General features: G+C 44.9%; 1 protein-coding gene across 1 annotated transcript in view; it reads right to left on the bottom strand.

Moving 5' to 3' along the window:
* PLXNC1 (plexin C1) overlaps positions 1 to 26,025 on the bottom strand; it is a gene marked incomplete at its 5' end in the record, with an annotated part of 149,276 nt that overhangs the window by 95,343 nt on the left and 27,908 nt on the right. The window contains 3 exons of the mRNA XM_012814153.2: positions 2,180 to 2,294; positions 20,229 to 20,329; positions 24,108 to 24,242. Of these exons, the coding sequence (XP_012669607.1) occupies positions 2,180 to 2,294; positions 20,229 to 20,329; positions 24,108 to 24,242 (351 nt within the window). The remainder of the gene's footprint in view (positions 1 to 2,179; positions 2,295 to 20,228; positions 20,330 to 24,107; positions 24,243 to 26,025) is intronic.

Below are 26,025 nucleotides of genomic sequence, written 5' to 3' on the forward strand. Positions count from 1 at the left end.
TGTCTTTTCAACACTATTAAAATAATCATTCCAAAGCTGGTTTCAAAGAATAGCTTTGATCAAATTACTGAATTCTTATCTCCTTCACCTTGAGAGCAATGGTAAGGTGGAGAGAGTGAGCCAATGGCTGGGTGAGACGCTTCTGGGAGGGTGAGGGTTAACCACAGCTGGACTCTGGGCAGGGAAGAAAGCACCGGGGGTTGTTTGGGTGGTAAGCATTTTTTGAAATGTTCCAAATTAGATAAAGATGGTGACTAATCTATACTATTGAACCTATACACAGAGGAACAGATTGTATAAGCAGCACTTTTTATTTAATGAACAAGGTCCTTCCTCCCACTCACTACATTGAACTGAAATACTACCCTTAATTTGTTTTAAATAACAATGGAAAAATATCTTCTATAAAATTAACCCCTTACCAGAGTCCAGAGTATATTCAGAAATCATGGGACAGGCAGTCCTCGAGTTACAAACATCTGACTTATGGTGCAACTTACACTTATAATGGAGGCCATTGCAGGTAATAGGTCAGTGTATCTGTTCTAACTCACGTGTGAGGTCTGATGGTTCAATTTGCTAACTCATCCTAGCAAAAGTGCTATATACCTCCTTGCTGATTATCGCCATGTCACCTTCAAAGTACTCCCCTTGGGAAGTTATGCACTGATGCCAGGACCTAGTCCCCTCACTCCAAAGCAATTTTGGAACTCCTTTTCTGGAATGGCCATCAGAGCCATCATTGTAGGAGGTCTGCCAATTAAGTCTGTGAACTCATCCTAGAAAAAGTACTACGTATCTCACTGCTAAAGATCACTATGGCCACCTTCGAAGTCCTCCCCTTGGCCATCTGGTGACCACAGTGACATTCAGCAATGACGTATGTAGCATTATTTCTAGGATGAGTTCATGAACTTAAACTGACCAACCTGATATAAATCCAACTTAAAAGCAAACCTACAGAACCTATCTTGTTTGTAACCTGGTGACCAAATGTACTTTCGGCCATTCTAGAAATAACACCAAAGTTGGCTCTTTTTCAGACTGATGAGAGAAATAAAAATTTAGCTATGTCGATGTTTGCCTACTTGAGCAGCTTTCCCACCCAATCTCTTCACTCTGACTCAGGCCTGGTAGCAGTTAGTTTGAAGGCATTGGAAGTTCTCTCCACCCCTTCCCCAGCCCAAACCCCACCCCCAGAGAGACAACAGCCCAGTAACTTTAAATGTGCTAGCTCTGATTGGATATGACTTGAAAGCTTGATTCTTTTATTATTTATCACTCATTAAATACTCTGGCTCTTCTGTATTAAATGTTAAATCATCTTAAGTGGTATGGTTCTTGCTATTTATTTGAAATGGCAAAGTGTAAGAGAAAAGAGAAAGTGCCCTATTTCCTTGTTAATGTGGCATTCAAATAAAACACAGGGAGCTCAACAGACAGGTCAACTGGCTGCTGATGGGGACTCTGCACAATTATTCATAACACAAGAGCCATAATTAGGGAGAAAATGTCTCCTTCCAGCACCACGGAGACTGTAAGGCAGGAATTCCATTTCCCCGTAGGGGATGGTTGGTATGTGCTTTAGAAAATGCTTGAATATGCCACTTGCTTCCTTTCTCTCACTCAGTGACACAGCTGATACGCTGCCAGACCAAGGACCCAGTGCCTTTCCGAGCGCCCCCCACTTGCAACCACTGCCCACACTGGTGGCAATCGTTCCACCTTTGCCAATATTGCTTGAAGTCATGTTCTATAGGACAGTTGTTAGGAGAAACCTGAACACATTAGGGTAAGGACCCATAAGATAAAATAAAAATCTACAATGGAGCCACATTTAAGGGATCTTAGTGACCCCAAGTCTAAACTTCTTTTTCTGTTTTTATTAATAAATCAGTATATATTTACATTACATTAAAGTTTCACCTTTCCTCAATTTCGACTATTGAGGGTCATCTTTAGCTCCACAAGATGACAAATGCCTTGATGACTATCTATCCAACGCCTGGCAAAGTTGACAGCATCAAGCAGGCACTCAATATTTGTTAATGAAAGGAACGTGCTGTGATCACAGAGTTTGTTCGAGAGTTGATAGATATTTCACACACAGAAGGAAGTTAGCCCCAGTCAGGCAAAATGAGATAATACAACGGAGATGAATCAAAATCTTTCCTCTTACCTTGTCTTTAGTGCTTCGAATTAACTGAATTTTAGGGCACTTTTTCGCTCCCGATGAAATGTCCAACCAGTTCTCTAAGTCCTCTGAATGTACGCAATCTGCTTGAAAAGTACACCTAAAAAATACAAAAGGCAAGAAAACAGCAACCCCACACATGCATCGGTTAACACTATCTCATACTTGGCTTCAGTACAGAACGCCGGGCTTTGTAAAGTGGATTATTGATTTTGAGCGAGAATAGGAACATGATGCTAAAACCATGAAAAGCAAGAAGAAAACAGCAGAGCATTTTTTCCCATCATGTCTAGGAGCAGAGAACAAATGTAGACAACATGCTGAACTTCGACTCCTGAGCCATCTCTCAAGATGACGTTGCCAAATGCATCCAGAGCACAACCTCTCGTGGATTCTAAATAAAGAGCTCCCTTCTGGAATACCTAGCAAAGAACAGCCCGAGAGAGGGTTTACTTATTGTATAAACTTTCAGTTTGCAATTCATTCCTAGATCATCGACCTTTTGTGGAACTTGGTTTCTACTCAAAAAAATAATAAAGTACCATTGTGTGTGTTTGCAGTATGATGATTAAATAAAAATATTTCAAGGGCAGAGTCTGTCTAAGAATATGATAAGACATTCCATAACCATCTGCTACATAACGCTTATTCAGACAGATACAAAATTATATCAAAACATACAGGTGAAATGTTTTTCAGGGCCACTTTCCCAAGTCAGCCAGCTCAGAGGATTCACCCAATAAGTCTTCAGTTGCCACCAGGACCAGCTGCTTTGACACACAGAGGATCACAAGCTGAGTGGTGAGATCACTGGCTGTCTCTATGTTTTAGTTACTCTAAGTCACATTAACTCAGGAACCTCTTGCCTCACCAGATGGGCCATGAACTTGACAAGAACGAACACCAAGTTCACCAAGTGAACATCCAATGGTGTTGGACTCCATAGACACCTCATTAAATGGTATCAGGGAAAGAAGAAAACATCTCTGGTTATCTGCACTCCTCAAGGCTGAAGAGTAAATAGAAGGGGCAGTTGACCAGTAACAGAGAGTTTTAAAAGAAGCCAGAAACACATGAACCATGAGATTGAAAACCAACCAAGTAACAACCACATTCACACATTTAGTGGCGGGGAGTTCCTGAGGGGACCCGAGTGGAATGAGGTATGAAGGGGCCCAAATACGGCAGTTGACTTATAAAGGTTTTATTTCTTCTTCTTCTCTCTCTCTCTTTTGATTCTTAAGAAGTTAGGCCTTATGGCTTTGTCTTTGAGCTCTGTGCTAATTTGAATATGGCAAAAATAGCACAGGAAGTCAGTGAGTTTCACTAAACGTCATCCCCCAGCAGTGTCACCGTCTTCTGATATCTGGGGAGCCCTGCTCAGGGCGGGCACATCTGTGTCCCAACTCCCACTGCCTCTGTGTCTGTTCCTTCCCCAACCTCACCTCCATGGGGATTTTTAGCAGCCATCCTCCAAAGCCATAAATTTATCTGACCCTTGATGGCGAGCTCGTCCGTCACGGACATTAAGTTCAAATTAAAATGCCTCTCAATGTCAGGGACAGTTTGCGATGGGCAGACAAGCTCTGCTGGATTGGAAAACAGAGAATGACGAAGCTGGTTCTTCAGTTTGTATCTGAAATAGGTCATGACTGTCAAAAACTCCCTGCCTCTGACGGGCACTCTGGTTTGTAAAAGGTAATTCCTCTGCCCATAAGAAAAGAAAACAAAGAAGCCAATTCTACAGAGACCGGAGTACAAATATTTTTGTAGGTTCTTAATGCTGCCTGGGAGTCAAAGCCTAAGGCTGCCAAAAAAACAAGTGTAAAATATTTCATACAAATAGTGCTACAATTTGCCAATTTGTAGGCAGAAAACAGGAGTGCCACTGAGTTATCACTCCGATTTTTGAACTCTTACAGCATTTCTTGTGGAAGCCACACATTTGGGTATTTAATCATATGCTGCCTCGAATTACAACTTAACTGTTTCTTATGTGCATCTCAGTCCTTCCCAAGTAAGCTCTAAGCCCCTCAAAGGAAGCAAGACCGTCTTTAATATTTCCTTAGCAAATCCCTCAGTGTCTGGCAGCATGAGATGCAAATACTAAGGTTTCAATAAATATTTTTCAATGAATGAATGAAATATGAAATCTCTATAGGTCCTTTCTGTTGGTGATTTTTCTTTCTAGAGTTTTGATTTATGTCCGTCTGACTCCTTAGGCTAGAGACTATTTTCACCAGAAGCTAAAAGTTCAAGTCTGAGGATCCAATTAGGAGCTGAGGTTCTTGGTTTATTTTTTGAAAAAGAAAAGAAAGTGGTGTATAATGAACCATTTTCCTTTCTTATTCTGCGTTAAGGTAAAAACAAAATCTGGCCATGTTAAGCGACTAAATATAAATTCCTTGTTTACTTAAAAAAAAAAAAAAAACCCTGAAATTTTTGAATTCTTATTCCTTGCCTCTCACCAGTTAAAAAAATAAAATAAAATAAATGAAAAGCTAACTTGTGACACCAAGAATGTATAACCAGATGGTCAACCAACAAGAGTATCTTATTACTTCTCAAATACGGCAGATGATGAAATCTTCTATGACAGTACATTTACCTACGCACTCATGTCTTTTAAGGAGGGGAACCAGATCTTATAGCTCCCCTATTTTAGTAAACAAACCCAGTTACTTTGAAATAATTCCTTTTGAAAGCTATCACTCTTGTTCCTGAGTATCAACAGAGCAAAGGGCAAGTACATAAACACTTAAGCCACTGCCCTAATCAAATTAAAATCTCATTGCCAGACACGACTTCTAGCGCGGCTGATTCCTCAGTGAGGCATTCATTTCTTAATGCCGTCTTTGCAATTTCTTCAGGACACAAATAGGAGGAAAATTGGATGTGCATTAGAATGGGTGTATTCCGGGGAAAATGGTAGAGGTCTATTTGCTTTCTTTCCTATGCCGGGGCTCTTGCCCCATCCTCTACTGAGGAGCTACGTGAAGGTCCTCGGACTCCCGGTCAGTATCTTCTTTTTCTAGCAGACACAAGCCTGTTTGCAATTAGACAAGAGAACCTGCCCAAATGCAAAGAAGAGATTGCCTGAAGGAAAAAGCCCTAGACCAAAAAGTTAATTAAAACAAAAATCTGTCTAGACTTTACCTAACAACCGCAATCAGCGTAACCTAATTATTGGTACCTTCAATGAATCCCAAACAATAAAAATTAAAAAAAGAAAAGCTTTCCTTAAGTGAAAAACACTGCAAGTGGAAATAAGTCCCTGGAACTATTTACGAAGGCTTGTTCTTATTAGTTGGCTGTCAAATCTTCTGTAGAGCTTGATTTATTACAAATAAAAATATTCCAATAATATTGTCGCTCAACTGTCTAAGTACATGACCGGCCCCCCAGCCCCAATGCATACAAAAGTCTGTTTCAAACCAGGCCCCAATGCATGAACAAGGAGGTTCCAGACACTTGTTTCTAAGTTTGCTGTTTGAGATTCAGAAAGTATTTCCATATGGTGGGTTTGCTTCCCAAGTTTGTAGAAATCTGTGTAACCCATCATCTCCCTGAATAAGGACCCACCATATGAAGGCGAGAGCTTACAGTTAGTTCTCACCACTCCATTCTGCAGGGATGAAACAGTGGCTCAGGGAAGTACTGTAACAGGCCAAGGTCACACAGCTGCTAAGTGGCAGAAGTCTGACTTTGAGGCCACAGACTTGGCCACTCAGCTGCATGGCTTCCTATGGATCTAACCACCATTTACTAAAGTGCACAAAAATAAAGACCGTCAGGGTTCCTGTTGGCATGCTGAGGCCTTAGCAGAGGTTGGAAGGTGGGGCTGGCCCTGTTCAAGGGGACTGGCCCTGGACAAGAGCCAGAGATAGGGATCCCAGGAACAGAGAACAGACTAGAGAAGGCAGAGCGTCTAGGCTAAAGAGGGTAGTAAGGGTCTAGGAGGGAAACACAGAAGGGGGGACTCTGAGAGTCCTCTAATTTCCATCTGTCATGCCATTTCATCTGAATACAAAACATCCAGAGGTTAAAATTCCAGGCAGCCCTCAACTTATAAATCTATTGTGCTCCAAGAAAAAGTGCTTGCGAACCATCTGTTTGTAATATGGAATAGACTCTTTCCCTATAGAAATAATGTTAGAAACTGATTAGGTTTCCAGGTTAACCCACCAAACCTATTTATCCATAATGTGACTTCGATACTACACATTTGCAATAAAAGAGTAGCCGAAAACAACGAGATTGCAGCCATTTGCATTATATAGCAGTTTCTCTTCTTTACTTATTTGTGTTTCTGCTCAGCTGGTAGTCTGGGAACAGTGCCCAGCTGGATCGACTTTTAAATTTATTATTACAGTATTGCATTTATACAGCATTTCTTTTTTTTTTTTTAAATGGGCATGGCTTAAATTATTAATTGCTTTCATGCCAACATGAAGAACAGGGAAGCCCACCTCTGAAAAGGCGCTGAAGTTTCCAGAGAGGTAAAATGCCCGTGGTCTGGGCTGCAGGACCTTGAGAACCTGATGCTATTAGGCTAGAATCTCTCAGTCAAAATTTACCACTTACTCAACCTTGAAATAGAAACTCCGAACTCAGAAATGTACCTTCTACTTCCTGCCACTCGAATTTCATCAGCATCTTCTAATCTAATTGTTCACAAAGAGCAGGCAGTCCCTGAAGGCATCTGATAACCAAATATCAGGTAAGTGGCTTGAACGTGGAGGTTAGCGTGAACGGTTCCAATGATCCTATGCTGATAGAATATCACAAAACTTTTAACAAGCAAACAATCCAGTTTCTCTCTCCCTTCTCTCTCTGGGAACAGAAGACTGCGTCCATAGGGGGGAGGGTTTTGCCACAAGAGCATCCCAAGGTCTTTTGCTAAGTGATTTGAAACAGATGTCTGCATTTTTAGGAAAGGCACAGAGCCCACAGGAGGGGCCAAGTGGTCTTTAGAATTGGGGGACTTTCATTACAACTGCCAGTCCCCGAGATGAAGAAAGCAAAGTCTGCTGAACAAGGGAGGATAGGAAGTCTCTCTGACAACTCAACTCCAAATTAAAGTCTTTAAAAGGGGAATGCCAAAATACAAGACCAAAATAACTTGCTAGGAAAGCTGAAAAATTGGATCTTTGTCACTGGAGCTGAAAGTCAATCTACATGATAAAATTATGCTAATAACAGAGACAATTTAGAAGGCTTTTTTTTTTCCCCCAAAAGCAAAAACATCTAACTTGCCAGGCAACATCTTTTCACATGATCTGGTTCATTTATTATTCACAACAGAACTGTGAAATGGTTACGATAATGGTCCCCAGTTCACAGATGGGAGAAACTGAGGCATAGAAGGCTCCCTATTGCTTTCCTAAGCAGTAATAGGAGCTGAGATACAGAAACAAGCAGCGTAGCTTCAAAGTCTGGGGTCTCACCTACTGCCCTACGCTGCCTCTCACGATAGCGAACCATGACTGAGCCCTCCCTGTCCTAGTCCATTTTGTGCTGCATACCCCAGACTGGGTAATCTATGAGGAAACTAAATTTATTTCTTACCCTTCTGGAGACTAGGAAGTCCAAGGTCAAGGGGTCTGCATCTGGAAAGGGCCTTCTTGTTGCATCATCCCATGACAGAAAGTGTAAGGACCAGGGAGGACACGTGTGTACACAAGAGGAACAGAGTGGAACTTGCAACTTGAAGTCCTTTATAATTGGCTTGTTTATTTATTTAGACACAGTCTCACCCTGGGTACAGTGCTGTGGTGTCATAGCTCAAACTTTTGAGCTCAAGGGATCCTCTTGCCTCAGCTCTCAAGTAGCTGGGACTACAGTGCCAACCACAACACCCAGTTAATTTTTCTATTTCTTTAGTAGAGACGGGGTCTCACTCTTGCTCAGGCTGGTCTTGAACTCTGAAGCTCCAGCGATCCACCTTCCTCAGCCTCCCAGAGGGCTAAGGTTACAGGTGTGAGCCTATAATTCATTTTAATCCATTCCTAAAGGTAGAGCCTTCCTGACCTAAACACTTCCTAGTAGGCCCTACCTTCTAACACTGTTTTTTGAGGGGATTAAGTTTCCAGCAAATGCTTTTTGGGTGACATTTTCAAATCACAGTACCTTCCTTGTGCCTATATGCCAGGCATCGTTTCTAGGGCTTTCTGGGAATTAACTCAGTAATCCTCACAAACTCCATAAAGTAGGTACTGTTAGCATCTCCGTGTAAGAGGCAGGGAAACTGAGGTACAGAGAAGCTAGTTAGCCTGGTGTCTGGCCCTGGTGCCCATCTCTTACTACTCCACCAAATTGCTCAAGCATTTTAAAGGCCTTAACACTCGCCACGGTTTCCTAAGATAATTCCCACACCAGGGAACATCCAGTGAGCATCTCCAGGGCAGAGGCATATCATCTTTGCTCCCCCCTGAGCCTAGTACAGGGCCTGGTCCACAGCTCGGATGCAACAAACAGTAGCTGAACTGGATTAAGAACTACATTTTAAAGTAACTAAATTCTTGTCCAGGTCTCCATGATACCAGTATAAGTCGCCCAATTGATTTCTGTTCGCTAGGTTGGCCTGTTAACTGGCATGGTGGAAAACCAGCCTTTGTCTCAAAACTTGGAGCCCTTTAGCACACATAAAACACATTTGCAGACTGAAACACTCACACAAAGGGGATTTGTGGCCTTCGCCCCATGTGGTGCTTTTGTTTGTGACGAGTGTACTCAAAGTTGGCATTTTAATTTCCAAATGGAAACCATGAACTAGAGAGTTTAGGAGAGGCGTTTTTAAAAATAGATGGCGTAGAAACGAGACTCGGAAGAGGATGCATCTTGAGTCGGGAAGGGTCTGGGTTCAAGGTGCTCTCTTACACGTTCCTTAGCCTTTGTGGGCCTCAGTTTCCCACTGGTAAACAGGGAACAATGATATTAATCCCCACTCATCTGAAAGCATTATCAAAGCCGCACTCGCCTATCAGAAATGTTGCACTCTCCATAAAGGAGATTAAAAGCGTCCAAATGGTACGAAACACTACAAAAGCAAAAAACTAAAAGGCTGACAGGAAGGCTTGACGTGAGGAATGGAACTTGGTGCCTGGATGTGGGAGCAACTGCTGGGAACAGGACAAATACTGGGTCCCAAAGACGAGTGAAAACATTTGAGGAATTTTTAAAAGCCAATCAATACGTTCTTATGAAAGTGCACGCTGCCTGAGATAAGGTCACTTAAAAAAAAATCTATTCCATTAAACTATGTGTTTACTAAAAGGGGTGTTCTTAATGGTGCTGGTTGGAAGTCAGAGAGCATCAGTAAAGAGACAGTGCGGGCTGGGTGCCTATACCTCAGCGGCTAGGGCTCCAGCCACGTACGTCGGAGCTGGTGGGTTCAAATCCAGCCCGGGCCTACCAAACGACGACAACTACAACCAAAAAATAGCCCAGCATTGTGGCAAGTGCCTGTAGTCCTAGGAGGCTGAGGCAAGAGAATTGCTTAAGCCCTAGAGTTTGAGGTTGCCATGAGCAGGGATGCCACAGGGTGACACAGTAAAACTCTGTCTCAAAAATAAATAAATAAATAAATAAATGGTGTGGATAAGTAGTCTGGGTGACATGGTCTGAGGACCTCAGTCCCCACTCCACTAAACAGAGGAGCCTGGCTTCTCAGCTAGACGGGCCTTCCCCCAGTGCCCACCGTGGCCCACTGTCTGGGATGCCAGGGGTGGAGCTCTGCCCTGTACAGTCTTGCTGCCCCCCACCTTCGGCTTGAGATAAGTAGGACTTACTCACAGCTCCTCTACCAGCTGATAAAGGAGGTGAAGAACCCACAGGCCCCTGTCCAGTATCAGAAGGCCCCCCAAACCTCTTCTAGCATGCTCGGTAACCCAGATGCATGGACTCAGCCTGTGCCAGGGTAATCCAGGAACGCCCCGAGGCCCAAATAACATACTCCTCTCTGCTCCCCACTGCTGCCACCCCACAGACAGTTGTCCTACTTGCGTCTGCACAATTAGCCGGCACAATGGGGTCCTCATACAAGAAGGAGGGGCCGCCCCCAGATCCCATTATTATCATTATCGCTGTCATTAGAGCCGCACTGGACCATAAAGATGTGTCACCGCAGACTTCAGGCTGGAGATCTGTACAAGGACACATCCCGGCTTGGAAGGAAATGGGGAACGGTCTTCTGTCCCTAAGTGTCTTCCTGACCAATCTGCTAAACACAGCAATGACCTGTAAAGGGCAGGATGTGCTCCTTCAGGTCTTGGCACAGGCACCCCCTTCTCAGTGAGGCCTCCAAGGCCCCCTGGTTAAGGCTGCCCACTCCTTTTTCTGCATTTTTTTTCATAGCACTGATCCATCTGCATGTCCTCTATTTCTGTCTTTATCTGTACACTGTCCATCGTCCCGTGTGTCACGGGCTGAATAGCATCCCTCCAAAATTCATGTCCACCCAGAATCTCAGAATGTGACCTTATTTGGAAATAGGGTCTTGGCAGGTACAAAACTTGCAAATTTTCAAGAAGTCATCCTGGATTCAGGAGGCCCAATGACTGTCGTCTCTCAAAGGGAAAACAGGATGATGTGGACGCACAGGGAAGGAGGACAGGGGATGGCGTTATCCATCCCAAACCACGAAACACCAGGGGCGGCTAGAAGGTGTGAGGTGAGTAAGGAATCTCCCCTGGAACATTCCAGAACTTTGAGATGATAAATGTGAGTGATGTAATCCTCCCGCCTTGTGGAAACTTGTTATGGCAGCCCTGAGAACCCAAAACCCCTTACTAGTAGGTCCTCCTGTGTTGTTCCCTGCTGGCACTTAGAACCTTGTGTTCAGGACAGTGCCAGACACACACTAGGTGCTCAATAAGTATCTGTTAAATGTGTGGTGCATAAGCTGTCAAGGCAGAGCAATTTCTTTAACTCACATGGGTGTTGAGTTCCTTTACCTTTCCTGTGTGTATCAAGTATCATGATAGTTCCACTTGGCCATTTGTTCCAGGCTCTCCTCTCTCCTCCCACTGCCCCGAGGGATAATGTCTCTTTTTTGTTTCTCTTCCTTTTTGTTATGGTGGTAGGTTGAGGCTCGGGACTTAGTGCTAAGCTTAGAGCTGAATTCTGGTTCCACTACTTATGCAACCCTGATCAGCAGCATAATGGCTTCCCAGAACGTCCATGTCCTAATCCCTGAGACCTATGACTATGTTAACTTACACATGGCATTTCAGTCTGTTTTGTCTTGCTATAATAGAATACCATACGATGGGTAATTTAGAAAGAGAAATATTTATTTTTTACAGTTTTGGAGGCTTGTTGAGCCTGAGGTCTAGGGGCCCGCAACTGGTGAAGGTCTTCCCACATCATGATAGAAGGGCAAAGAGCATGAGTGGGACGGAGGGAGAGAAAGAGAGGGAGGCCAAACTCATCCTTTTATCAGGAACCCGCTCTTGTAATAACTAATCCACTTCTCTGATAACAGCAATAATCCACTCATAAGAACAGAGCCCTCATCACTTAATCATCTCATAAAGGTGCCACCTCTCAATGCTATTTCATTGAGAATTAAGTTTCTAACACATGAACTTTGGGGAACACGTTTAAACCACAGCACGTGGCAAAAGGGACTCTGCAGATATGATTAAGTCAAGGATCTTAAAATGGGGTGATTATTTTGGATGATTTGTGTGGGCCCACTGTAGTCACAAGGGTCCTTATGAGAGGAGAAGGGAGAGTCAGAGCCAGAAAAATCTGACAACAAAACAGAGTTCAGGACCACGCAGATTTGAAGATGCTACGCTGCTGGCTGTGAAGCCTCAGGAAGGGACCACGAGCCAAGGCATGTGGGCAGCCTCTGGAGAAGGCAAAGAAATGGACTCTCCCTGCAGCCTCCAGAAGGAACCCATCTCCGTCAACACCTTGATTTTAGCCCAGTGAATCCCATTTCAGACTGTGACCTCCAGAACTGTGAGATAATAAATCCAAGTTCTGGAATGTTCCAGGGGAGATTCCTTACTCACCTCATAGCTTTGAGGATTCCTTACTCACCTCACAGCTTTAAGCCATCAGTGAGTTTATAGTAGTTTGTGGCAGCAGCCCTAGGAAGCCATACACAACCTAAGCCTGTTTTCTTACTCTGAAAGTGGGGACTGTAATAGCACTTACTTCACAGGGTACCAGGGGGCCCAACACAGCATGGCAGGGAGTGTGCAGGGCGGTGTCTGTGAGTAGCGTATTCTTCATCCATACAGACCGTCTCCTGGCCAGGTCTGGATGCCAGGCAGGCTTCTGGTGGAAGAGCCACTACAATTGTCAATTGGAGAATGAGTGGGCACACCCTGCTGGACTTTTCTGCTGCAAAGCTCTCCGTGGCCTTCCCTGCCCACCTCTCATGATGGCAGAACAGACTAACTCAAGCTTTAGAAGCACGCGGCCATGAGTGGCTGTGCTCCATGGATTGTCATGGACACATTTCAGGGCAATAACACCTGGTGGGAAGTGTCCCCTTATGGGGAATGATCGGCTCTGGGGGGTTTGAGGAAGCAGAGTCACACAGAGGAGAGACCTCAAGGCAGGAAAGCATGGAAAGGCAAGGAACTGGGGTGTGTCCGCAAGCAAACCATTTCACTCTTTTTTTGTTTGTTACTCTTGTGTCTTGGGGACAAATACGTTTAGAATTCAGATTTCAGTTTTCTCTCCTGTGTTAAAAATCCCCTTCTGTTACTCCCAGCCCTTCAGAAAGTCTGATAGGGAGATGGCCACTGAGCCCTGCTGTTAGGCCGAGTGGAGAAATGATCTCTTTCACAATCTCATGTGTAGAACTGTCTAACAGCAGCTGAAGACCTAAAAACAGCTACCGGGGGCTGCCTGAAGGTCTCCCGACTGTCAACACGGAAGAAAACATAGGAGAATATGGGCGAATGTTAAATTTATCTAGATCCTCCAGGGGGGCCTCCAGCCCCCTATACACACCTTATACATGTACTCAGTGTGCCCGGGGCTCTGTCTGCCCCTTGTACGTGCCCTGTGCAGGTGGGGCATGAAGGGAAGATACGGGCAAGTGTGACCTTTCCTGCCAGCCCATTTTCTGACAAGGACTCAGCCCTGATTCCATTATGTGACTGGGACCAAGGCAAGTGGAGCCCCATGGTGGCATCTGCAGAGATAGGGAGATACCTGGAATTTAGAGAAACAGCCACTCAGGTGGAGGTGGCTCAGGAAGAGATGGGTGATAAACTCCCTCTTTACAAAACACCAAAGGAAAGCAACCCTGCGAGGGTGGTGGCGTGGGAGGTTGGGAGACCTGACAGCTTCCACACTGCCATCAGGATAATCTTTTTAAAACACAAATGTGATTGGGGCAGTCCTCTGCTTCAAACCTGTAATGACTTCCCAGTACCCACTGATGAAGTCCACAGTCAGAGCCCAGCCCAGGCGCCCATCCCCTTCCTTCCTTCTAGAGCTAGTGCCCCAGCAGCAAGAGAACACAACCTGCCACTCCCAAGACAGACGGCTCACCCTGCTGGCTCTTCTCCCTGAAACACCTGCCACCCTTGGTGAAAGTCTGCACAGGTTCAAGGCCACCTTCTCTCTGAAGCCTTTCTCAACCTCGGAGACAACCAAATGCTTCTTCCTCGGTCTTCCACCATGACAGTAGCCGACACTATTTTAGCACTTACTATGAACCAGGTACCAGCCTAGGATGATGGATATTATCTGATTTAATCTTCTCTGCAACCCTCTGGAGCAGGCACTACGATTAACCCTGCTTTACAGAAGAGGAGATTTAGCACACAGCAGATAGGAAACTAGCAGGTCACATAGAAGCCCAGATTTGATCCCAGGCAAGCTGTGTTTGGGACTTTTACTCTGTCCTCCTTGGCTGTTCTGTTCACCACACCAGTGTGGCAGTCAGTCCCCTGTACTTCCGTGTGGCCCAAACAGGCCCCTCCTTCTCCATTCCCTACTCAGTAAATGGTTCCTCTGTCCATCTGGTCACCCCAGCCAGATGCCCTCACCCCTTCCCTGTGATCTCCGTGCAGAATTCACCCCTTGCACACCCTGAGACTCAGTGCTGGCATCTCTCTGAAGCCCTTCCCCATCTCACTCAGGTACCATCCTCTGGGGTCCAGCCTCGTGCCTTGTCCAGTGCCTGAGACAAGGAGCAACCCAATAAATGCACGTATTCCTTCTTTGTTTTCTTTTGTGAAAATTTAGGTCAAAGGAGAAAGAATACATCTTCCAGAAAAATGGTGGCCACCTTGGTATTTTATTTTTCATTTTATGGCCCTGTTTTTAGTGTGTCAGGCTCAAAGGGGAATCTAACTAATCACCGAGTCCTGTCAACTCTACGCTTCCTTAGCTTCCTAATCCACCCACTTCTTTCCATCCCCACTATAGCACACTAACACTGTAACTCAGTCCCCAGCCTCTGGCACATTATGGCCACCTGCTCACTGATCTGCCTGCCTCCAGTGGGGGGCCCCTCCAGTGCCCCTAGCACCCCAAAGTGCTCATTCTTAAACACTCATCTGATCTGCTTGTACTTTTAATTAAAGCCTTGCAATGTCTCCCCAAAGTCATTTAACAAGGTCCAGATTCTTTAGAGTGGCTTGCGAAGTTGTTTATCTCCCCCTGCCCGCCTCATCCCCTCATTTCCCAGTTGTCCAGACTGAGTGCAGGCCAGGCTCTGCTACAGCTCCTGGCCTTTGTGCCACCTGTGCCCTCAGCTAGCTTCCCCTGCCCCCCACCCCCAACCTAGCTGGCATCTGTCTACATTTCAGGTTCAGCATACATATCCCTTCCTCTAGGAAGCCTTCCCTGACATTTCAAGTTTGGGCTAGATTTTGTGTGCCCACAAAATCCCATACTTCCTCTATGCCAGCCCTTATATTCTATTCCGTTCATCTCTACCTTTTGACAGATTGGACCATTATTCCCAATTCTCCAATCCCTCCAGTCCTAGAACTCTACATCTGTACTAGCCTTTGCTATGGGCCTCTGCAGTGTCTCCCAAGACAGCAGGTGGAGTATAATTCCCTATTCCATGATGTTGGGCTTGGCTATGTGGCTTGATTTACCAGTGGAATATTGGTAAACAGGATGTGAGCAGAGGGTTTGAATGCATTGCCTAGTTTAGCATGGTCTCTCATGCTTCTGCTACCTGCCTTAAAGAGAATGTACAGAATGTAAGACAAAGGAAACAGACCTGTACTCAACTTGCAGATGGACACTGACACTGTCCTCCTCCCTGCAGCTGACAGGCAGGTGCATGCACAAGAAAGATAAAGGCAAGTAAATGCTTGTTCTTGTAAGCCATGAAAAAAATTTTGGGGAGGGGTGTTTGTTAGGCAGCATTATTGGAACAGAAAACTGACTGATACACTTAGCTACACCCCTCACTAGATTGCAAACTCCACGTGGGCAAGAAAGAACTCTACCCAAAGCACAGAACATAGGGCTTAGCACATTGTAAGTGATTAAAAAAATATTGGTCATGACATACATGACTGAATGAATGTACGTTGGCCATTGACAGGTCTGCCTCTGTAACTAGCATTAGAGTTCCTTAAAGCCAAGAATGGCATCTGATTTCTCTCTTTACCACCTAGCTATATCTCATGGCCCATATTGGGCTCTTGGTAGGTATTCAATAAATATTTGTTGAAATTAAATAAATTGAATTTTGTGGGCTGGCTTGGAAATCAATCCTTAATTTATGACATTGTTTCTATGGGAAAACGCATTCTACGTGCCAAACAAACTTGCAAATGAACTTTTGGAACCTCACTCGTTCATTGGTTCAGGATTGCCAGTTTTGTGGAAATCCATAACTGAACACATGTGCTATGCTTTGCAATATGGGAGAAACTGAGAAACCGCTTCCAAACCCAAGATATTCAGCCTGCAAAAATTCACTTTCCACCCACACAGACAAATTCAGCACAGGTTGGATTTGCGGCTCCAACAATAAAATACTAGACGTTTGAGAGCTCATTGTTTATCTAATTGCTTTTTATCTGCTTATACTGGATGCCTATTCTTAACACTCGATCAAAAGGAAGTTGACATCGTTTCTTTGCCTCCCCCCACCCCCTACCCTACCCAAATCCACTTTCTAGACACGTATGCAAGAAAACTCAACCTTCTCAACAGAAGAAATAAATTATTTTTCTAAATAAATCTGTGACATTTAAAATAAACATAGTGGGATGCTCTACAGTTATAAGAAAACATCCCCCTTTAGAATTCCTAATTTTGAATGGTACTGGGAGCTTACTATGAGTCACAGATCTGAGCCTTAGTTTTATTTCATCTTAGGCTAGCTCATGCCGGGCTGAAACCAAGTAATCTGACATGGCTGTGAGGGTCATCACTTCATGACTTCAGAACATGTTATCATACTTAAGACACCAGTCTCCATCTGCCATGCCCTTGGTAGAGTTTAGCCATCACTCAACTGACCACACTCCTTTAACTTACGTTTTTTGAGTTCATTTCAATAAGGGGAGAAGTAGAGAAATAAAGTCATTTCAGATAGTGATGGGCCACAAAGAAAACTGTGAGGTGACTGGGAGGGGAAGCTACTGAAGACAGGGTGGGTAGTCAGGTGGAGAGAGATGTGTGTTGTAGAACAAGATGATTAAGAAAGAGCCAACCCTGAAAAGATCTGGGGAAGAATATTCTAGACTCAAGAAACAGCAAGTGCAAGGGCCCTGGGGCAGGAATATGCTTGGCATATTCTTGAGTCAAGGTGCCTGGGGTAAACAATGGAGAGAGGCATGAGGTCAGAGAAGTGGTAAAGGGTCAGATCACGGGAAGCTCCTCACACAAGCCCCAGCAGTGAGGGAGTCAGACTGAATTCTAAGACAGAACGTCAGTGGAGGTTTTGAATGGGAATGACATAATCCGATTTTGAGTTTAAAAGGATCACTCTTCCTGGAAAATGCTGGGACAGGAGTGAGGGAACCAGAGCAAAAGCAAGTGGCAGGTTTTGGTTTTACTGATGTACTCAGCTTCTTCTCTGACTGTTCTTTCACCTTCTTAGTCTTGCTGAGACTTCTCTCCCCTGAACACACAGCTCCCTCAAATGCCTCTCAAGGGCTGGCTGCTTCTTCTAGGTGCTGCCTTGGGTCCTCTTCTTTCTTTCCTGGCCTCCCAATCCCAACTCTGAAGCTCATGCTTTCAGCCCAAACCACCCAAGCCTCTGCTTGGTGTGACCATTACAGGCCACCCACCGCAGCCACAGCCCTTCATTTCTTGAATATTTATCTCCACCCTCTCCAGGACTTTTCCCATCATTGTTCTTGGTGATTCTGTGCAGATGACTGGTCCGTCTAATACTCTGACAGCTACCTTGGTTCCTTGACCCCTCTCTGCCAATAGTCTTGCTTTCTATCCCACTCAAACCCTTGACCTTGTCATCACCAATAACTCCACCCCCTCCATGACCTCAACTTCAAGCCCCTAAAGTCCAACAATTCCCCTTTCTAGTTCTCCAGTCCTGACGATTCTTAAACCCAACCATACCCTCCAATGCACATACCCTACCACCTTTTCACATCTCTTATAACCATGGGGTCCATCCTTCCCTCCATTATTATATATATTAAAGTCCACATCAATTTCATTGTCCATCCCTTGCATAAACCCTCATCTCTCTTGCCCCTGTCTCCCCTCTTGGTGTATTTTCTGGCAAAGTTCCCAAATTGGCTGCATCTAACTTTCCCCATGACTATACCACAAGAACTGAAGATGGCCTGAGAAAAGCAAAAGCATGCTTACTGCTCTCACTCCCAAGCCAAGGGCACCAACCTCAAGTGGGCCCCAGTGCCGCCTGGCAACTGTTCCATATCTCCCTACTCCGCTCTCTCCCCGCTCTCTCCCCCAGTCCTCTAGTCCACTCCTGCTCTCTCTTCTCTCTCCCCCACTCTTAGTTGACTGAAAATGATGAGAACAATGTGAAGAGATGCAGCACAGGCTGTGTCCCCTCCCTGTGCCTGGACCCAGACTCTTCACCTTCCTCCCCTCACTAAGGATGACCTGCCGGTGCTCCTGTCTGAGGCCGGTGTACCAGGTCATATTTTCTTTCATCTACTGAAAGACAACACTCCACAACTCTCTGCTCCCTTCCCTGTGTCATCAGTCTCTCCCTCTCTACTGGAATTTTCCCAACACTCCAGAAATGTCTTGTTACTTTGTGCATCTTAAAAAGACAGGACTCCACTTTCTCCTTCTGTGGCTGCTCCATTTTTCGGCTGCCTTTCTCAGGAAAGCTCCCCTGAGGACTTGTCCCTGTCACTGTCTTGTCTTCCCATTGTCTCGGTGGCTTTAGCACCACTCCTAACAATGGCCTTTGTCATGATCACCAGTCACCACCTGCTAAGTCCAATGATCACTTCTCTTCTTCTCTCAGCAGGACCTGGCCCAGTAGACGGCTTCCCCCTCTTTTCTTCCCTTGGCTTCCAGACCACCCTTCCTAGGTTTTTTCCTTTCCCCTTTCTGGCTGCTTCCTCCTCATTTCCCTGATTCCCCTCTTTCCTCTCATCCCCTAAACATTGCAGCACCTTAACACCCAGTTCTTGAACTTTTCCCCTTGATCTATATTCACTCTTTCTTCTGATCGGAATGCTTTTCTAAGTACTATCTAAATACTCCCCATTCCCAAATTCACACACGGGTTCCTCTCTCACGGACCCCAGAGCCAAGCTGGTTGTGAACACAGGAGCCAGCAGCCCTGTGAGGCTGTTGAATCATCGCCCTCATCCCCAACCCCAACCCCATCCCCATCCCCATCCCCTGCCAGCACGGGCAGGGAGGACCACCGCGGGACTAGCTTGGTGAGTGTGCAACAATAAAACGCCGTTCTCCATCAGTTAATTTCTTAAACTCCAGTCTTGAGCGAGAGACAAGAAGAAAAGGTTCCTACCCAATTACAATTATTCATGAGAATTCTCTTGGCCCTTGCTTCGTTTGTCTGCCAGTGACTCGGAGGGAAACAGCCCGGTAAGGAGATGCGGCAAGAGGCAAAGGCAATTACTCGTCTTGCCGCAGCTGGGTTGTGACTTCTCCCGTGAACTCTTCATTAATTTCATCCCCACATTTTTAGTTTGTTTCCAGAACCTCCAGCTCACATTGTCCGTCCCTCTCTGCCTCTATGGCTCTCCCGTCAGCTCCCCAGTCCTCCCTCTTTTCCATCCCCACACCGGCCCCTCGTTCAGCCTTCAGCTTCTCTCCACCTGCTCTGTTCTTTCTTGTCCTTTTCACCTTTAAAAAACGGAAAGCGCCAAACTGACAGGCGCTGTTACGGTTTCCCCCCTTCCCTGCCCGAGCTGCAGCTCCGCTCTCTCCTCCTCTGCTTCGACAGCGCGAGCTGAGTACTGCGTCGCCATGGCAACGGCAACCCAACCAGGCCGGTCCCAGCCACGCTAGGAACTGCCATGGCGAGGAAGCCGCCGCCAGTCGCCCCAGAGCCTAGCTGGGTCGTGAACATCATAATTCAAGCCCAGGCGGGGCAGGCTCTGCCCGGAGCCTGAGATTGTACATCAGGCCCGCAGCTGTACCGCGTTAGGACCCGGCGCCATCAATAATAAGGATTCCAGGGAGCGAGCAGTGTACACGACGTGATAGGGATTCATTTAAAAACGTTCAAACATCCCTATGCTTTTATCTTCTCTGAGGGTGAACCTTTTGCCTCTCTCTTGAGTCTTGGGGGACTCTGCAGAAAGTAAGAGCAAAATCTACCTGTTCTCACGCATGCTCCTTGGGGGGTGGGGGGTAGGGGTTGGGAACACCTGTCCCTCTCCATCCCCAGGCTGGGCGGCCCTGGGCGGCCCAGGGCCAACGCTTCTGCAGCACTGATGTGCCTGGAGACACTTTCCAGACTTCCTCAGCACTGTACAATGAGATTTCAGCGGTGAAGAGATCGGTTCCCCCAGGTGGTGGGACTGGATCGTTAAAGTAGGGCAACAAGTGTTCAGCGGCACTTTTTCAAAAAAAAACGAGAGTTGGTGAGAAAGAATTCAGGAAATACCTTTGCTGTGAATGGCACCAACCGCAATGAGGGTCTGTTGCTGTTAAACACTCCGAACAGGATTTGTGTTTACTGCAGTTTGCAACACGAATTCTCCGCACCTAAAAATAAAGACGACAGTGGTTCCGATGGAATCATCAGCAACACCAGGAGAAAACGACAACACCTTATCTGATGAAGGGGCATGTTTATCAGGTTGAACTGTGTCTCCACAACCGTGCCGGGCAGTGGGTCTCAAGACCTTGGACACCAAGCAGTTGGGTTGTATCTGAATGACCACCCCCCTCCCACGGGGAGTTTGAAAGAACATATTCCCAGACTCCTGCCACAGGACTCTTGTTAAGTGTAGGGCGGGGCCTAAGAATCTGTATTTGAAGGGCTCTCTCAGATGAGTCTGATGTGCCGTCGGGTTTCCAATCTGCTAATAAAGATTTCCATAGGGGTCATGGAATCAGGTCACCTGGGTTTCATATAGAGACAATGTGTGGCCAGTGGCATCTTGGAAATGAGCGTTTGGGAAGAGCAAAAGCTCTGCTCCAGGAGTGCCTGCATGAGGCTGGCACTGCATGTGCAAATGAGGAGGGCTTAAGGATCAGGCCCTCCCAGACCCCCCCAGGGGTAACCCTATCACCTCAGCTCCTCACTTGTTTCTCTCATTTTCAACCCTCTTCCACTGGTGTTAAAAGTGAAAGAGGGGAGAATTCAAATCACTTCTCTGCCCCTGGAGCTGCCTCTTCAGGTGGTCAGGAAATAGCAGCCACATGGGCACCCATGGTGGGCAAACCCAGGCTTCTGGGGCAGCCAGTCAGCACCTCCAAGCAGGGCAGGGGAGGCGGCAGGGGCCTGTGCATCACGCACGCATTTTCTACAGGCAAAATCACACAGTGGGGAGTCAGGGAACCCATGGAACTCATTATGCCAGGCAGCTGTACATTGCGAGGAAGAAGTAGTGACTTCTTAAGCAGGTTAGAAAACCAGAAAGTTCCAGAAGGGGCTCATGAGAAGAAACAGGGAATACGCTGAGGAAGATCCTTCAGTTCGGAGCTGACCTGAAGAGGGATAACCATGCCCTTCCGTGTCAGCAGACCCTGGTGCTGTTCCCAAGTGCAGCCGGCAGACCGGAGTCTGAGCCAGAATTAACCAGAATGTGTATCCTTCCATGTAGCTCACAAAATAGCTTTTTAATTCTGAGGGATTTTGCGAAGTAATCTCTCTAGCCTTGTTTCCTCATCTGTGAAATGGCGAGGGTACTACTGACTTCATGGGATTATTGCATTGTCCGACACTTACTAAATGCTTAGTAAATACTGGCCACTGCTATTATGGGAGAAAAGGGTTCCACAGTCCACTAAGTGTAAGACTTTCGACTGAAAAAGCTAAAGAGATTTCTTTAGCACAAGGCTTGTGACAGCCTTTGAATATGCTGAGCCTGGTGGTACTTCAGGAGAGGTATAAGAAGCAAGCATTGGTCGGGGGACCACTTTTGCTCAGGATATTCAATGGAATATGAGTCTCCAGAACACTCTTTAAGAACTACTAGTCAATGTATTTAAACAAACATAATCATGTACTGTGCATAGTATTATAGAACAGAGGACTCTATAAATACTACATTGGATCTGCTTTTTAATTTAATAACATACTATAGTGACTATTCACATTAATGCATATATCTCCATAGGATTATTTTTAAAGGCTATGTATTATATCATTTTATGGCTATCCCCTGGCTTATTAGTTTGGCTGCTACTATCTTCCCAAGAGTCTAAGAAAGAAGCTTCCTTAGGTTTTGCCTCAATCAGAGTAAGCTAATAGGATCTCTGGCAGTAATTATAAATGAAAGACATAGTAAAGGCCGGGCGTGTGGTGGCTCACGCCTGTTATCCTAGCACTCAGGGAGTCTGAGGAGTGTTGATTGTGCCCAGGAGTTCAAGACCAGCCTGAGCAAAAGTGAGACCCCCCATCTCTAAAAATAGCCAGGTATTGTGGTGGGCACCTGTAGTCCCAGCTACTTGCGAGGTTGAGGAAAGAGAATCACTTGAGCCAAGAGTTTGAGGTTTCTGTGAGCCGTGATGCCACAGCACTCTATCGAGGGTGACCAGGTAAGACTCTGTCTCAAGAAAAAAAAAACATACAGAGATAGGAATAACCAGCTTTGATGCCCAGTCAAAAATTCTCCCCAGGACTTCAGGCTTTGAATAAGCAGAGATTAGAACTCTGCTTTCCAGAAAGTGAGGATCTATCAACTATTAATGGCTTTCAAAGCAATTCCCAGCTAGAGTCCTGGGTTCTGGGGTTCTGCTGCTACCCATGTGGGAAGTAACATGGACTCAGGAGCTGTCAGCAATATTTCAAAAAAGCTGAATGGAAAAACACGGACAGATACAAAGATACTTAAGCAAGACTTCAAGCATCTTTGCTTTGAGTTGGAATTTTATCAGCTCTACGTGGTAACATAAGTCGTTACTCTGACTGGCAGTCTGGAGATGCCCTTGATAAATAAACCCCGGGAATGGGAATACTTAAGATATGCTGAGTAGACAAAAATCTTTCAAATATGGGACTGCCAGGAAAGAAACATAATAAAGTGTTTGAATGGCGATGCATGTTGGCAGAGAAGATTCTGCGTGGTGAAGAACTGGTTTACAAGTGCAGCCAGATTCAGACGTGACCATCAATGTGGTCATTCTGGTATAACTGACTTTTCGCAAACAGCAATATGGCCTTTGTAAGAAAGCTAGACACTAAAGTGTCTGTACACCTACTGTGTGATTCAAAAAGCACAGGTACGGTGCTGTCATTGCTATTCTCTCTAGAATGACTGAAAGGAAAAGAATGAAAAACATGTGTGGGCTAAGAGTATCTGTTACATCCATTCTATATATAATTATGCAAGTCTCAATTATCTTCTTTGGACTTTGTATGTTCAAATGGTCATGAGTTAAATCTGCAGAGCCAGAGAACATCCTAGTTATAGTTTTCACAAATTTGAGATGTGACCTCATTTATCACATGCTTTGGGATCAGGGTAGAGTTTTTGTCTTAGCCTCGCAAAGATTAACATACACAGATACATATACATATGTCTATAAATGTATGTATATATGTCTATGTCCTTGAACATTTAACCTCTCCAAGTCTTAAAGATTATTCACATATAAAAGGGTAACTTTATCTCATTAAATTATTAACACATTTCATTAACATTGTTTATTATACTTATACGTGTGTGTGTGTGTACACAGCTCCACGTATCCAGATGGAGACCACACGAAGAACAGTGACCAGCCCATAAGTCAGTAGGAACTTGATAAAAATTAGTTTTCTTTCCCTATTCCTCAAAAGCAGTTTGTAAGGATAAAGAAAATGTCAAAGATACGTTATTTTTATTTCAGAAAGCAGAAACAAGAACAACTAAAACATCCAGATAAATTAAGAGAGGGAGGGCAAGTGCCCTCTAGTTCTTGATTCATGAATGTGTATGAGACTGTGGCCTGATATTAACCCCCAATTCCAAAGCCAGCCCCGCTGGGTATACTCATAAATGCATCTAACTATCCACGGCCCACACTATAAATGTGCAAATTCAGTTACCTTACTGATGATGCGCCCATTTGCAAGCCCACCCTCCTCTGAAAAACCTGGCACTGGAAATATAGCCAATAATAAAATTGTCTAAATAGGTAATATTTCTTGCTTACTTACTGACAGTCAGTAAGGTTTTTAATTCCCTGCCTGCGAACCACTACGGATCTTCCTGAAGCCTGCAGCCCTGTTTAAACTCAGTAGTTCAGAGTAAAAGCTTTTCTACCAGAGAATGACATCGATTAAATAATTTTTATTCCTAAGTCAAAAGCGATAACTAGTATTTCTACCTACCTCCTTGCCAGCCGTCACATAGATATAGATATTCTTCACAGGGTCGGGAACGAGCTTGTAGAAGACAGGTGTTTCTTCTTTAATTTCATAGATAACCTCTGGACAATTGGAAGTCAAATTCTCACCAAGAATAACCTATTTTGTTTTTCAAAAAGAGAAATACAATTTCTATTCAATACTTTGAATAGCAAGCTGGCAAAAGTTCCAGCTTAATCCTAAAACCACCTCTTTTCTTACTCACTGCAAATACTGGCTAAGGTACCATGTTCCTTGATCATCCTCTCGCTTCAGTCTTCAACAAGGCTGGTAATAACCAGCACAGCTGCTCTTCTTTTGCAGAGGACAAAGTCATCAAAAACACACTAACAAATAAGCAAGCCACGCTTCCGTGCTGGGGGAAGCTTTTCCCACAGTTTCTGACCACGTCTGGTCCTATCAGAAGCCATAAGTAACAGCTTCATTAATATCGTGCCAAGACTGACTTGAAATTAAAGAAAATAGCTCCTACATATATTTGGATGAGTTACTCTGATAGTCATGCCTTTTAAAGTAACCCAGATAACTTGGCAAGTAGGTGTGTGTTTATATATATAAAATATAAACAAGGGTGACTCAGTACTCAGTGGCTTTGGAATTGTATATATTTGAAATTCACTCATCTTCCGGCAACAAAAATCTACTGAACACCTGTTGTGTATCAGGCACTGGTCTTGGGTGTCTGGAAAATGGCAATGAACAAAATGGGGACAAGAGAAATCCTGCCCTCTTGGGACTAACAGACGCATGTATGTGTGTGCATGTGTGTATGTGGGGGGAGTCATAACAGATGATTGGCAATAAAAAAGTAAATTATAAAATATATTAGAAGGTGGTAAGTTGACATAGGTCAAAATACAGTGGGGTAAGGAGATGGCGAGTGTATGTTCAGATTAGGTGTCATTGAAAAGGGGCTATTTATTTAGACTTACAGGTGAAGGAGTCATTGGATACTTGGGTGAAGCAAGTGCTTAGAAGAGGCGCCGCCCTGGTGGCTCAAAGTAGGGCGCCAGCCCCATATGCCAGAGGTGGTGGGTTCAAACCCAGCCCCAGCCAAAAACTGCAAAAAAAAAAGGCCCTACCAATGCAAAGACTCTAGGTGGGAGGATGCCAGTGTGGACTTAGAAGAGAGGAGTGGGGAGCAAGGTAGGGAAATAACAGGTAGCAGATAATAATTAAGTCTTATAGGACTGTGTAAAGATCTTGCCTCTTACTCCTCGAGAGTAAAGAGGTGAGGGAGAGGAAGCCATTGCAGGGCTTTGAGCAAGGCTGACAGGATACAGCCGGGCAGGGTTTAAGTGTGACTCTGAAGACCAGGTACGACGCTATTACATGGATCATAATCTCTGAGAAATATCATGGTGGTTTGGGCTTGGGTTTGCACGCTGGCTCTATCCTTTCAGTAGCTGTGCGACTTTGAACTAGTAACTTAATTAGCTTCCCTGGGCCTCAATTTCTCATCTCTAAAATGGGATGAATAATGCCTTCCTTACATATGGTTTTGTGAAAAATAAGAATTATGAAAGATGATCAGCACATAACCAATACTCACTAGATAATAATCTATTAATAGACTGCCAGCTTCTTCTGGGTAGGGACCACAGCTTAATTATCTTTATACCTACAAATACTTTGAAAAATGAAGGTAATCAACGTTTGGTAATTTGAACTCATGCAGATATATAATTCATATTCAGTGACATTTAGAAGCAAAAAATTGGCACCTGAGACCTTTTTCAGACTAAGTCTACTTTCATGCGTCCTCTGTACCCACATATTGTGATGGCAGCTGGGTATGTGCTATTTACCCAAAGGCTCCTTTTCCACTGGGCACACAGAGTGTCTTCCTGCATTCACCCCTTCCAGGACCTGGGCCTGAGTC

The sequence above is a fragment of the Otolemur garnettii genome, unplaced genomic scaffold (genome assembly GCF_000181295.1).
Source record: "Otolemur garnettii isolate 467f Iridium unplaced genomic scaffold, OtoGar3 scaffold00007, whole genome shotgun sequence".
NCBI classification, from domain to species: Eukaryota; Metazoa; Chordata; class Mammalia; order Primates; family Galagidae; genus Otolemur; species Otolemur garnettii.